General features: G+C 33.6%; 1 protein-coding gene across 31 annotated transcripts in view; it reads left to right on the forward strand.

Moving 5' to 3' along the window:
• The window catches only part of LOC145253848 (phospholipid-transporting ATPase IA-like), a 517,619-nt gene that overhangs the window by 379,446 nt on the left and 123,301 nt on the right, over positions 1 to 14,872 (forward strand). For 17 of the 31 annotated variants that reach the window (XR_013863764.1, XR_013863763.1, XR_013863765.1 and 14 more), the window contains 5 exons: positions 5,532 to 5,671; positions 7,428 to 7,475; positions 10,591 to 10,681; positions 11,364 to 11,428; positions 11,563 to 11,622. Coding sequence is in view for 28 of the 31 variants with exons in the window: in XM_080112987.1 (XP_079969113.1) it covers positions 5,532 to 5,671; positions 7,428 to 7,475; positions 10,591 to 10,681; positions 11,364 to 11,428; positions 11,563 to 11,622 (404 nt within the window). In the remaining 3 variants the exon portion in view is untranslated. The remainder of the gene's footprint in view (positions 1 to 5,531; positions 5,672 to 7,427; positions 7,476 to 10,590; positions 10,682 to 11,363; positions 11,429 to 11,562; positions 11,623 to 14,872) is intronic. The other 14 variants (XM_080112989.1, XM_080112990.1, XM_080112982.1 and 11 more) reach the window with 1 other exon arrangement.

Here is a 14,872-nt window from a genome sequence, read left to right on the forward strand (position 1 = left end):
AAAAATTGACTCTGTTTCTCAGGCTGCACAGATGCAACTGGACGCGCTCTTTGTAGCTTCTCTACAGCCCATTTCCTCACATAGACAGTTGTTCCGAACCCGTCTCCCAGATAGTGACCACCAACAAACTTCACTTCAAGACCTATTCCTTACCACAGTACCTGAGGATTGTGTAACTAATGCCCACAGTCTACTCAGAAATGCAGATCACCTAGTGGTATCAGTAGACATCGCACTTAAATCCCAACCCAAAGGTGAGGAGCCATTGCTCAAAACAATAAGTTACTACCAAAGGGCTGACTGGGAAGCCATCAGAACATATCAGAGATATCCCATGGACCAATATCTTCTCTCTCTCTCTCTCTGCTGAACAGTGTACTAATGAGACAGCTGAATGGTGCAAAGCGGGCATTGAAGCACGTCCTCACATGGAAGTATTATAATAAGCCCCACTCACCCTCATTGCACAAAGATAGCATGCACTCCCCCAGTTTGTCATAAGTCAAATAGAAATAGGCAAAAATTTATAGATGCTAGAAATCATTTTAAGAGAAAAATAGCCACAGCCAAAAGAAGGCATGCTGAAATCAGGGAACGTATAGAATCACAGAAGATAGAAACTCATGATTTCTGGAAAAATTATTATAATGTAGTAAATAAAGGACAATCAGTAATTCCCTGACTATCTGACAACAATAAGATTCTATACACGGAACCAAAAAGGCAAAACTGCTTGCTTGGCAATTCGTCTCCACCCTAGAGCCAACAAACAACTCCCTCCCAAATTTCCCTATGCGGATGGAAGTCACAACTGATAACCTGAAAATCACCCCTTCTCATGTTCACAATATCATAAAAAACTTAGACACTTCCAAGACATGTTGGCCTGTTCTCATCCCTGCTATACTAATCAAGAAATGCTCAGCTGAGCTAGCCCCTGTACTTTCCAAACTCCACAACAAATGCCTTGCTGAATCTTGCTTCCCTAATAGCTGGAAAATAGCCTCTGTGGTACCAAGAATTCTGGCGAAAGGACCAACCCTTTCAATTATCGCCTTATCAATCTCCTCCCTCTCTTCGCTAAAATCTTTGAGATGCTAATCAATCAAGCACCTTGCAAAAGCTAATCTTCTTTCTGACAAACAGTACAGATTTAGGCAATGTCATTCTACTGCAGATATTTTAATAATCATCTCTGAACGCATATACCATGCACTGGATAAGGCAGGTGAAGCCATGGTTGTAGTCCTCAATATATCCAAGGTCTTTGACAAAGTCTGGCATGAAGGGCTACTAATGAAAATTAAATCATACTGTATAAGTGGACAAATACTAAATATCATTAGATCATTCTTAAACCATAGGACCGTCCAGGTTGCTGTCGATGGACGTTCATCCAAACAACATAACATTAATGTGAGAGTGCCTTGGGGGTTGATACTTGAACTATTATTATTCTTGATAATTATCAATGACCTCCCTGATAATATTGTGTCTAAGATGGGTATATTTGCTGATGGTACAACGCTCTATAATATGCATGAGGGAAGAACAGACGTACACAAATCCAAGACAATGGCTGAATCCTTAGAAAATTACCTCCAGACCGTAGTAGAATGGGGTCGTCAATGGATGGTAACATTTAATGCTAGTAAGACTAAGTTGCTCTCCTTTAATAATTACAAGAAGCCTCTCCAATCACCGATATCCATGACAAATAACTCCCTATCTGAGAATTCTTCCTTCAAGCTCCTCGGCTTAACATTCACAGGAAATATGAACTGGAACAAATACATTGACATTGCAAAAGCTGCTACAAAGAAGGTGGGCTCCCTCTATTGTGCTAGAAAACTGCTTAGACTTGAAAGTATCCTGTACCTCTACAAAGCCACCATTCGCCCATACATGGAGTATGGTTGACATCTGGGCTGGTGCATCTACCACAAGTCGCTCTTGGATAGGGTCCAAAAAAGGGGTCTCCAATCTAATAGGTCCCACTTTGTCAACTAGGCTTCAACCCCTGTCCCATCACCGCAATGTTGCATCCCTGTGCCTGTTTTACAAGTATTTTAATGGAATGTGCTCTAATGAACTCATTGCACTTGTGTCCCCTCTGCGTACATCTCCCCGGCAAACCCACTTAGCAACAAAATCACACTCCTTCATTGTTGAGGTCCCTGAATGTCAGAAAGTTTTCTATTCTAATAGCTTCTTCCCTAAAACGGCTAGACTTTAGAATTCCTTTCCTGCTACCTGCGTCTCTAACTGTACTGATATGCAGGAGTTTAAATGTAATGTAAACCAGCATCTTGTTAATCTTTCCTAGATAAGAGTTGTTTGGTTAGTAAATGCAGAATAATCGAAATAGCTGTGTCAGTGCACAGAGGAATGCCAAGGAAAACATGGAAGGAAGTGATAAAGATGGACTTAAAAGAAATAGGGATAAAAAACGGAGTAGCTAGAAATAGGTTAATTTGGCAGACAATTTCAAAGTTATCTAACACATGTTAACATATAAAACAGATGGTAAACCAAATGTGATAACTCGGATTTAAGGTAATCTCTGCGCTGGTCTAAGTAGCAATGAGAAGGTGAGAGGTATGTTTTTTTGTGTGTTGCAGCTGTTATGCCATTTCAATAGAATAGTGAATATGATGTCTTTTTGCTTGGTTCTTGTCTCTTTGCAATGCAAGCATTTTGAAGTAAGTCAGCATGAAAGAGTTACTGACAAGAAATCATATTGTTGTTGGTTGAACATTTTCAAAATAACCAAATCAGCTTTTCTTTTTGTTTTCGTAGTATCTTGTTCCACAAATGAGATGTTCTTCCTTAAAATGAAACGTTGTTCGTGGAACTTCTGTTTGGTTTTTGATAAAGAGAGAAAAGAAAGTTCTTTGCCCTGGTTGCATCTAAGGTTTAACTATTGTTTTTACTGGAAATGACTTGGAAAGAAAAAATTCTTGATTAACAAAATCATTTTTTTTTTCTTTTAATCAAAACGGGTTGATATAATAAAAAAAAAAAAAACATGCTAATAGAATGACATCAGTAATGCAGGCTGTTAACCGTTTTTTACAATGGTCAGGAGTCTTGGCTATGTCCTTAAGACATTCAGTAGTGATGTCCCATTTGGGTATTGTGGTATTGCCCTTTAGTTACCATTGCTCCCAGAGGAAAGGCTGAAAAAGCCCCCCCCCCAATAAAAAAATAGTTAAAAAAAAAAAAAAGGACTCCGGCATTAAATGACTACATAGGTTGACATGCCGTAAAACCAATCAATCAATCAACCATTGCTCCCAGGTCCACTTTGGCCCCAAGTGGTAATACCTGTTAGGGCATTTGATAGTACAAGATCAAGCTTTCTAAACAAAATGCATCAAACATTGTTATTGCTTTTTTTTTCTCCCTTTCCCTTCGTAAAGCTTAATCATGTTCTGCAAAGTTAAAAACAAAAACGTTTTTTTCTCTAATCTACAAAACAAACCAAACCAAACACTATGAATATATATTTTTAAATATAAAGAATTTGAAGCATAAAGACAATTACTGTATTCCACATTAAATAATCCAAAAAGGATTGAAATGCTGTAAAACAAAACAACCAAACCTCACAGATAAATATTTGATGATATAAACAACTTGATCATATATTCGCAACCATAACAAGTTACTGAATTCCACATTATATAACCATAAATTGTTTGATATGTCATAAAACTAAAGCAACCAACTAACCATGTTCAGGCTTTAGATATACTGTGGTGTTGAATTTTTGAGATGAGGATTGATTATTCATGTTATTTGGATTCTTCAGACTACTGTTCTCATCTTGAGTGTTATTTATGTAAATTTATGAAGGTAATATGTTCTCATTCCATCAGCTATGACTTGGTAGGAGTCCTAAGTAATTCATTCGCACTGAGGATTGAACCATCAACCTCCAGCTTCACCCTACAACTGAATTTTACTGACCACTTTATCCTATGCCATCGGTCCTTGCATTTATTGTTTGTTTTTCATCTGATTTTGATATTTTGTATGCTGTGAGTGTCTTGGACTCTGGGACAGACAACACAAAGTAATATTTCATCTCTGAGTTGATCCAAACTGTTGACATCAGTGTGGTTGCATACAATCATAAGTTCTTATAAGAACTTGAGCTAGATTTCATTCAAGCTATCATGCTCCCTAAAGTTAATGTAAGAGATGAAATGTTGTACATGATTCAACCACCTGAGCTGCTGAGTGCATAAAGTATCCGTAATCTCACCAATACCAAATTTCTAATGAAGCACGATTGATGGGATCTGTTCTTTCAGTTTGCAACCACACATTCACCTGATCGTAGTATGAGCATTATATCGAAGCCATTGCAGATGAGAAATGTTTGAGATTCATGTCTCCCTGCCATGCAAGATGGCAGAGAGAGCACAGGCTGAAAAAAAAACTTTTTGAGTTTTAAAGGAAATGTGCATAGACATAAGGATTGGCACTATCTTTTTGAAGTTTCCCTAAATAACACAATAGTAAGCAGTGATTGTACATTCGCAACCATAACAAACATTCAACATATCCCCGAAATAGCTGGCTTCTTCAACATAAGTTGGAGTGTCATCTACAGTTACATGAGCCTCAGCTCCGACATCAATTGGATGAGGAACATCTTAACAGCTACAGCAAACATAATTCTGGTCAACTAACAGTCTTCCAGTAAGACTGCTACACTTATGGAGTCATAGTTTTCACTGAAAGCACTCAATAGATTTTACATGATGTCTCTGCAACAGACAGTGCATGGAAACATGCTAGTGTCTTGTAGGTTGAGACCAACCCCATAGATTAGAAACTTTGTATTCATGTTGACTCTAAATCCTTTGCTTTTCATGCCAATCTTCTATATTCACAACTGGAGATGCATTCCTCCAAGGAAGTTGCAATAACAACAAGATTTTCTACATGCAATAGATCCCGTGGGATATCAGTACAGAACTTATGAGAAACCGACTTCAGGACCATAATAAAGAGAAATGAGCTAAGTACTGAACCCTTATGAACCTCGACATCCTCTCCAAACTATTAGTTGTATTGGTTGTTGACTTCTAGCATTTGCATACATGCCCTGGACGGCATGGACAGGCATTCCTCTATACCAAATCTTTTCATTATTCACCATGACTTAAGATTAATATGATTAATAGGAATATATTTAACTGCATTCTTTTCTTTTAGTAAAATTCCAACCTTACTTGAATCTTTGTTTTTGTTTATTTATGTTACAAATTTTAGAGATCATTTTGCTCAACATTGTATGCATTCTTAATTTCTTTTTGTATGCATTTTTTTTTTTTTTTTTTTACTCAAGAAAACAACCTAATTTAATTCTCCTTTTTACATTGTATCATTAACAGTTTATAATAAACTTTATTTTAGCTTTGAATAATATTAAAGGGGATAACTTGCCATTAAACAAATTTACCTATTAAAAAAGCAATATGAAATATAATTTTTTTTTTTTTTTAATCAATTTGTAGGTCTGCGGACTTTGTGTATCGCCTCAGCAGAAATTTCTTTGGATTTTTATGATGATTGGAAGCACACTTATTATAAAGCAAGTACGACCATTCAAAATCGAGAGAAAAAATTGGAGGAAGCTGCTGAGCTTATTGAACAGGTTTGTTTGTTGTTTGTTTTGTACGAAAATGATAATCCTGTTACAATTTTAAATTCTTACACATAATTCTTAACAACTGGGAAAATCAGTAAATGTATAAAACTTAGGTTTATCATCAGTTCAATGATTTATGCTTTTGCTATGTGCATTGTTTTGTAGGATATCAAGTAGAACTACAGTAGAACTCCCAAATACAGCATTAAAAATTAGTAACAAAATACAATACAGTATATAATACACATGTATATAATCAAGCAACATTATAAATAATACCGTAAGGCGGGGCAAATACTGTAACTAAGGGCCAGAAAAACATTGTATTCCACATTGAAAAGAAAACGTATCCTAGGGCCACCGTATCGTGAGGTTCTACTGTATTCTAAAATATATTTAAATGGAGTTGAGTAACATTGTTTTTTTCTCTTCAGTTTATGCCACCAAATTTGAAAGGATTGTCATCGTATATAATTATCATATGAAGTTGACTTGAAAGTTCTTGCAGAATTTTTAATTTTGATTTCAAATGATGTATTTTCAAATAAGTTTTCGTTATAATACCTTTACTTTATATATCATTTTTAAAGAGCGTTTTTTTGCTCTATCTAATCATTTAAATTACAATCGTTTTAAAACAATTGTCTTTTTTTCGAAACATTGATGGTAAAACCAAATTTGCACAATTTTCTTATTTCAATTCCAGCTAGGCTAAAAAGCTACTGAAACAGGTTATGATATCAATGAAGCATTTGGTCCAGTAACTACTACTGAACACACAGCACAATGGTGTTTTAAGGAATTTTGTGGCGGCGCCGAAGGTCTTGAAGGTGATGAGCATAGTGGTCAGCCATCAGATGTTAACAACGATCAATTAAAAAGCCAATCTACGCACAATTGTTCGAGAACTTGCTTCTGAATTAGACGTAACATATGCAACAATTTCCAACCACTTAAGAGAGATTGGAAAGACAAAAAACTTGATAAATGGGTGCCTCACGAATTGAATGATAACCAAAAGAAACGCTATTATGAAGTGTCGTCTTTCCTACTTTTACACAAGAATGACCTGTTTCTCGACCAGGTTGTGACTTGCAGTGAAAAGTGGATTCTTTACAACAATCAGTGATGCTCAGCTCAGTGGTTAGATGCTGACAAAGTTCCATGATACTTCCCAAAGCCAGAGTTGTATCAAAAGAATGTCATGCTGACTGTTTGGTGGTCTGTGACCGGTCTCATCCATTATAGTTTTTGGAATACAAACGAAACCATTACAGCAGTGAAGTACTGCCAACATATAGATGAAATGCATCAGAAACTTCAACAACATCCAGCATTAGTCAACAGAAAAGGCCCAATTCTCCTCCATGACAGTGCTCAACCGCACTTTGATAAACCAACCCTGCAGAAGTTGAAGGAATTGAGTTACAAAACTCTGCTGTATCCACCATACTCTTTAGACCTCTCACCTACTAACTACCACTTTTTCAAGCATGTCAACAACTTTCTGCATGAGAAACGCTTAAAAAAACTGAATGATATCAAAAACACCTTCTGTGACTTCATCACCAGAATGCAAGATTTTTTATGTGACTGGCACTTATTTTGTGTTGATTCTGATGGTGCTTATTTCAATCAATAAATTTTTATTTGAGCCGAGATATGTTCATCTGAATTTAAACATTAAAAACTTCAGGAACTTTCTTGTCAATCTAATATTTCCATTATACTCTTTTTGAAAATGATTATTTTCTCTTTATAGAATCTTTATTTGCTTGGAGCTACAGCAATTGAAGATCGATTGCAGGAGGTAAGTTTTTTTTTTTTTTTTTTTTTTTTTTCCTCCATTTATTCAAGTGATGAAAGTGTTCTGGGTTTTCAAATTTTAGCATATGGGCAATATAATTGAAAGTTTTAAATTGAAAGAATAAAGAAAGTGAAGAAAGCAGAAGACTCTAAGATCAACAAGGCCTTTACAAAATCGACTAAAATAACAATTTAACAACTAGCTGAAAAATGAAAAAAAAAAATGAACTAGCAAAAATCAAAAACTATCAGAGTATACTAACTGGAGCAGTTCTATAGAGTCAATTCAATTAAGTGAGTTAAAGTTGCATTTTGAATGCTTCAGTTAAGTTATCATAATGCGATTTGTAATCCCTTCTGATTCATTCGGGCTGAATAAAAACAACAGGAGGCATTACTATTGGATTGTCCCACATATATGTACTGAGTACATGTGTAGTGTGAATTAAAGTTGAATTTTTTTATGCAATTTAACGTTTTTAAAATATCTTATTCAGAATCTTTTGGAAATTATTTTATGGTTTCAACATAATCATATTACAAATGATCTTCATTTTTAGTTTGGTATACGAGGGTTGTTCCAAAAGTAAGGCCTACTATTTTTTTTAACTCAAAAACTAAAATGTTGAAGAGCTACAGTGATCTTTTGTGTGCTAGAATTTAATGTTCACCATTTTCAATGCACTTTTGCCAGCCTCTTGTGATACCTTTGTCATAAAAGTCTGGAGTGCTCTTTGCTACTTACATCTCAGTCACCACTCTGAAATCAACACACCCATCTCCTAATTGGGCTGACATCAACTGCATAAGTTTCATAACCATTCAACAGGTGCTGGTGATTGTTGATCAGTTCAATTTTTTTATGAAAACCTAAGAATAAGCGAAGTAAAAAAAAAAAACAAATAAGAAAACAGAAAAACGAAGGTTAAAACTTATCTGAAAAATAAAGCGGTGGGGGGGTACCCAGGCGGTGGGGGGGGGGGATAATCAAAACATAAGAATAAAACAAAAAAACTAATGTACGGCAAACAAACGATGTTAAATGTAAAAATCAGAAAAAGAAAACAGAAAAACAAACGTTAAAACTTTAAAAAATCTTAAAAATAAACCCCCCCACCCCCCAAAAAAAACGTGAAAAATGGCTTAAATAAGCCTGTTTCGATATTAAAATTTAAAAAATCGGTGGGTACCCGGGTGTTTTTGGGTGTGTGTGGTCAGGTGGGGGTGGAGTGTTAATGAAAACCTAAGAATAAGTGAAGTAAAAAAAAACAGAAAAACGAACGTTACGTGAAAAATGGCTTAAATAACCCTGCTTTAATATTAAAATTTAAAAAATCGAAAAAAAAAAGACATCTCACACCATGATTCGAACCCAAAACATTTAGATAATGACCCAACACTCTAACCAACTGACCTAACACGACGTACATGAAATTGTGTCAGTTCTTCAAATATTTAAACTAAATCAGGTTATGACGTCGTCTGACGCATAGAACTGATCTTGGCATGACTCCCCCCACCCCACGCAAGAAAAGTGTTGATTTCAGGGTGAAAAAATTGTTTTTGGCCAATTTTTCGATATTTGTCGGGCAAAGGATGGGGCTTTCATATGAGACCAAGTTTTTCAATTTTTGTTCAGTCTGTCGAAAGTTTTTAGCAAACACACAAACATACACACATACATTACATACATTTTCGCTTTTATATATATAGATTACATAAATACTTGAATCTTTGTTTTTGTTTTATTTATGTTACAAATTTTGGAGATGCGTTTTTTTCTCCTTTTTTATTTTATTTTTCATTTTTTTATTTTATTTTTCATTTTTTTTATTTCATTTTTCATTTTTTTATTTCATTTTTCATTTTCATTTTTTAATTTCATTTTTTAAACAATGATGATAAAATGAAAGATGAAGAATAAAAGTTTTACATAACTTTATTACATCATCAGAACAAATAGGAAAAGTTAAGGAGAACATTAAGAAAAATACTCTTTAGGCCATGACATTTCGAAGCTAAATGCTTCTCTTCAGAAGAGAAGTGCCAGAATTATACAAAATGCAAGTATAAAAAAACTGGCTCAATGACATTTAGATATGAAATGAGAATGAAGGAATAGGATAAAATGGCAAATAATTAAAACTAGTTATTTTTATTTGAATATTTGTTACACTGGCCTTTCTAACACAAGGGAAATTATACCGGTTCTCACTATATATAGTGCCAGTAATACCTACACCAAGGGAAGAAATGACAGTACTACCCCTGAATAGCTGTGTGCAAGCCAGTTATACCTGTTTACTACCTTTGTACCTGTGATGTTAAATACACTTGTTCTTTAAACCAACCGCGACTTAATTTTCTTCTTTTTACTATTGTGCCACGACACAACAATATTATATATTATTAATATTTATTGAAAAAAATGTTTGGGGTAATTAACACCCCTATATCCATGATAGTATGGATTCGTCTGGCATTATGTAAGCCAGACATTTCTGCTGTCAAACAAAGAGCACACACAGTTTAACCGCTTGTAATGAGCACCAGAACTTTTTTACTTTAATATTGTGACCCCCTAACCAGGACCACAACAGCTAGTATCTGTTACACATATATAAACAATACTGATATCCCCCCCCCGCAGCAAGGTGCAGTGCCACAGAGATGTAAAGGACTACTGTGAATTAATGACCCTGCCTACATCTTTCATTATTTTCTTCCTTCCCCATAACTTTTGTATATTATTATTTTTTTTGATGCACTTAGTTACTTACTTCATAACAATACATTCTTAAAGAAAGCAAACTATTTGTATTTTAAATTAATCTTTGATTTGAAAAACAAAAAAAGAAAATGCGAAACAGAAAAACAAACGTTAAAAAATCTGAAAAATAAAAAAAAATCTGAAAAATGGCTTAAATAACCCTGCTTCAATATTAAAATTAAAAAAAATCGGAAAAAAAAAAGAAAAAAAAGACATCTCACACTACGATTCGAACCCAAAACCTTTAGATAATGAGGCCGCGCTCTGAGCAACTGAGCTAGGATAACCAGTTGGTGTGCAAGATATTTTAATTATATTTCTTAATGTGTACGATTATTTTCTCTTTCAGGGAGTACCAGAAAGTATTGCAAATCTCATGAAAGCAGACATGAAAATCTGGGTTCTCACAGGAGATAAGCAAGAAACAGCTGTCAATATTGGTAAATGTGTTTCCTTGGCTTTGATTTAAATATATTTCATAGAAAACTGATTTTAACATTTTTTAAATATTTTATTCAGAATCTTTTTGAAATTATTTTATAGTTTTGACATAATCATATTACATATATATAGTGCATAGGCATTAAGTGTATAGTAAAAAACAAAACTCTAAATGTCACCCACTCCCACCTCAACTAATTATGTTTCTGGGAACCTTCCGAAAGATCGAACATTACAAAAAAAAAAGCTTATATTCTGTCTGAAGCAATGCTGAAAATGAATATATCATCATTACAGGTGTATCTTGTGTAGTTCCTGATTTCTAGTTGGACACATACACACAAACAATTTTCCTTTATATAGGTGAACGTATGATAAATTTTATTATTTTATTCTGAAGTTTACATATTATGCATTAGACATCGTCTGAAACAATACCAAATTTATGGTTCTTTGTTTAGTAGTTTATTTTCCTTTTGACTTTTAGTGAGACATACACACAGACAGACATGCATACACATAGACAGACATGTATACACACAGGCAGACGTGTATACAAACAGACACTTCCCCTTCATATTATAGATAAATGTATGTTAAATTTTATAATTATTTTTTTATAATTTTTTTATAATTATTTTTTTAACTTTGTTTATTTTTAATGGTTGTTGTTCATTGCAGGTTATTCATGTAAACTGCTTACTCAGGGCACGCCTCTATTGATGGTCAATGAACATAGCTTAGACGTAAGTAAAACACTGTCACACGCTTTTGTCTTTCACTCTGACATTACTGAGATGGCTATTTCTTGACAAATTCGTTTGATCCATAAACTCAGAAATTCAAATCCCAAAAAGTGAAAGCATTTTTATGATTGCAGCATAAACTTGGTAACCGACACATCAACTGGACTGGGGCTGATGAAAATGTAATTTTTAAAGTATGTATTCTAGCACGACTTTTACTGCTGTGGTCCTTGTTTTAATCTCTATCAACTGTGTGTAAACTCTATCTTCACTACTTAGTGCTGTTAGCTTTATTCTCTTATTAACAATTTAAACGTTTCAAGTTCCAATGAGAAAACAGCAAGAGTTCAAAATGTCACTTGGGTGTGAGTGGTATTTTGGGATCAGCTTTTATCTGAACTATTTTCAACAACTTTTTTCTTTTTATAGACATACGCTGTGTACAGTGTATAGGCATTAAATGTTGTAGTTGGCTTCTGTTCAATAAAGCCAGTGCTATGAAATGGTTTGAAGAAATTGTAACAAATAGTTCATGTTTTCCTTAATGTTCTTTATGCCTTGCTATTTTATCTAATAAGAAATTACCTTTTTTTCTGCAATGTTGAGCTCTAAGAGAATGATGCATGCACACACAAAAACGGGGAAATTCTTAGACTATTTGTTTTATTTCTGAAACAACTTGTCATAAAAATGTATTGGGATGTTGCGATTTCGCTTGTGGATCAAAAGGATACATTTTTTTAAATGGATCTGTTTATAAACTGATCCAAAATTATATCTGCTACTCATGTTCAAATATAGCTTTTCATAATACTTTTTTTTTTATTGGAAATTCAATTTTGGAGAGCGATTTCAAATCCTATCAGGTACTTATATAAATTTTACAATGTTCGGTGCAAGTCCACAGTTCAACCTAAATTTTTAAAAAAATTTTAAATACAGAAAAATTTTTATGATGTGCATTCTCAGCATGAAACAAAAATGTCATATTCCAAAAATCACATGAATTGATCAAATAGTTTTCTTTTTATATATTATTTAATTTTTTTATTTTTTTCGGAATCCTTTGAGATAAAACTTAACCACTTGAAGAAGGCCAGAGGATGAGTTGTCCGAAACGCGAAACAATTATGAAAATAAGGATAACAGTCCACAAAAAAATGAATAATCATTTTTATATAAAGCAAATTATTTCTAAACGATTTTAAGCAATTAATGTGGAATGATTAGCATTACGCGGCTGATTTTGAAAGTTTAAATTATTGTATAGTCATCTGCTCATTTTCAAGATGACGTGAGACAGTCCTGTTTTGCTTACTCATAAAATTTTATTTTAGTTAAAAAATAAAACCATTTGATCAATTTTAATTTTTGGAGCATAAGTACATGAAGATTTTTCTGTATTTTTGTTTTTTAAATAGATTGAATTCTGGATAAGTACCTGTTTGTTCTTATTTGTTGGCCATCTTAGACATTGTATCTTTTAGAATATTTTAGATTTATTTTTCTTTGTGACCCACTTGCTCTCAAAACAGAGCATGCTATGTTTAATACTGATTGCAACTATTTAAGCTTATTTATTCAAGAAATTATTTAATCGTTTGCTGTAGTATATCTGTAGAAGCTTTTATTTTTTATTTTTACAATGTTTTATTTAAACTTTAGGTAAAATTAAAATCATTTCTGCACAGTATATTTAAAAAGAAATGTGTACCAGTAAAAGTTAAGGCAAAATCAATCTTAAAACATTAACTAAAATAGATTTTATTTCTCCCTTTAACATTTGTGTTAAAATATTTTTTCTTTTTGCGTAGTTGCTAATTGTTAATGTGCATTTGTTTTTCAGCTAGTATAATAGTTATTTAATTTTTATTTTATACTGTCCGAAAAGAAATATGAAATTATCTATGGCAAAAGTTATTTGAGTATAACATTTGACAAGTATTTTAATGGAATGTGCTCTGATGAACTCATTGCACTTGTGTTCCCTTCAGCATACATATCTCCAACAAACCTACATAGCAACAAAATCATACCCCTTCACTGTTGAGGTCCCTAAATGCCAGAAAGTTTTCTACTCTAATAGTTTTTTCCCTCAAACAGCTAAACTTTGTAATTTTCTTCCTGCCACCCACTTACTTGACTGTACGGATATGCAGAAGTTTCAATGTAACGTAAACCAACATCTTGTTAATCTTTCCTAGGCATGCTCCCAAATAGTAGCCCTTTATGTCCAATTAGAAATATGTCTTGTTAGAGGTGAACGTGAGTTAAAAAAAAAAAAATTCAATTGATCATGAAACCTATAATTCTTTTTCCTTTTGACTAGGAGCAATGTGTGGTATCTGTTTTGATACTGCACTTTGGTTTGATTGATGAAGAAGAGCTTCTAGCTTGAAGCAATTTTATTTTTGTCCCAATCTAGAGTGCTCTTTTTTTGCAGAGCTGGATTTTCTCCACATTAAAAAAACTTTGTCTCACTCTGTCCACGTGGAAAGGCAAATGAATACGGATAATTGCCTATTAGTACAGATGAGACAAGAGTTGCAATTAAAATTAATTAGAATTTTCGTAAATGTTTTGCATAAGCTATTCGTGTTGTTCAGAAGTTTTGTTACCTTTTATTTTTTTTATGCTACTTGTAAGCATGGGGATATGGCGAAAATGCATTCCGGGATTGGGATCATAAGGTGCAAACCGCCGTATGACGGGGCCTTAGCAAAATTTTATACAGTACATATTAAAAATTAGTAACAATTTTATACAGTACATATTAAAAATTAGTAACAATTTTATACAGTACATATTAAAAATTAGTAACAATTTTATACAGTACATATTAAAAATTAGTAACAATTTTATACAATACATATTAAAAATTAGTAACAAAATGCAGTACAGTATATAATACACATGTATATAATCAAATAACATTATAAATAACATCATAATGTGGTGCAGATGCCATATCCCACGGTCGGAAAAACATATTCCACATTGTAACCTGAAAAAAACCTATCCCCGGGCCACCATATCCTGCGATTGTACAGGTAGGTTAAAAAAGGATAACCAGTTGGTATGCAAGATAAAGCAGATATAGTTGAGAACTCAGATGTGGAGAAAATATATCTGAATAGCAAATCTATTTAGGTTGTCAAGTTTTGTTATTTTAGTGACACCATTTGAGCACAGGCTGGAGCAGGTGCAAGTGTGATTGCAAGAGTTACAAGTGTGTATGTGTAATGAGTTCAGAGAACTTTAGCCATTACTAACCAGCAGAGCATTATCACTGTTTACCAAAGCAAAAGTCTATCAGGCATGTGTATGAGTGATGATGTATGGAAGTAAAACCTGGCCAGTGAGGATTGAGGACATGCGTTGCATGGAGAGAAATGATACGCGAATGATACGATGGATATGTAAAGTATTAAAAACCTCAGAGGA

This window comes from Euprymna scolopes, chromosome 3 (genome assembly GCF_053919585.1).
Source record: "Euprymna scolopes isolate OS-2025 chromosome 3, ASM5391958v1, whole genome shotgun sequence".
Taxonomy (NCBI): Eukaryota; Metazoa; Mollusca; class Cephalopoda; order Sepiida; family Sepiolidae; genus Euprymna; species Euprymna scolopes.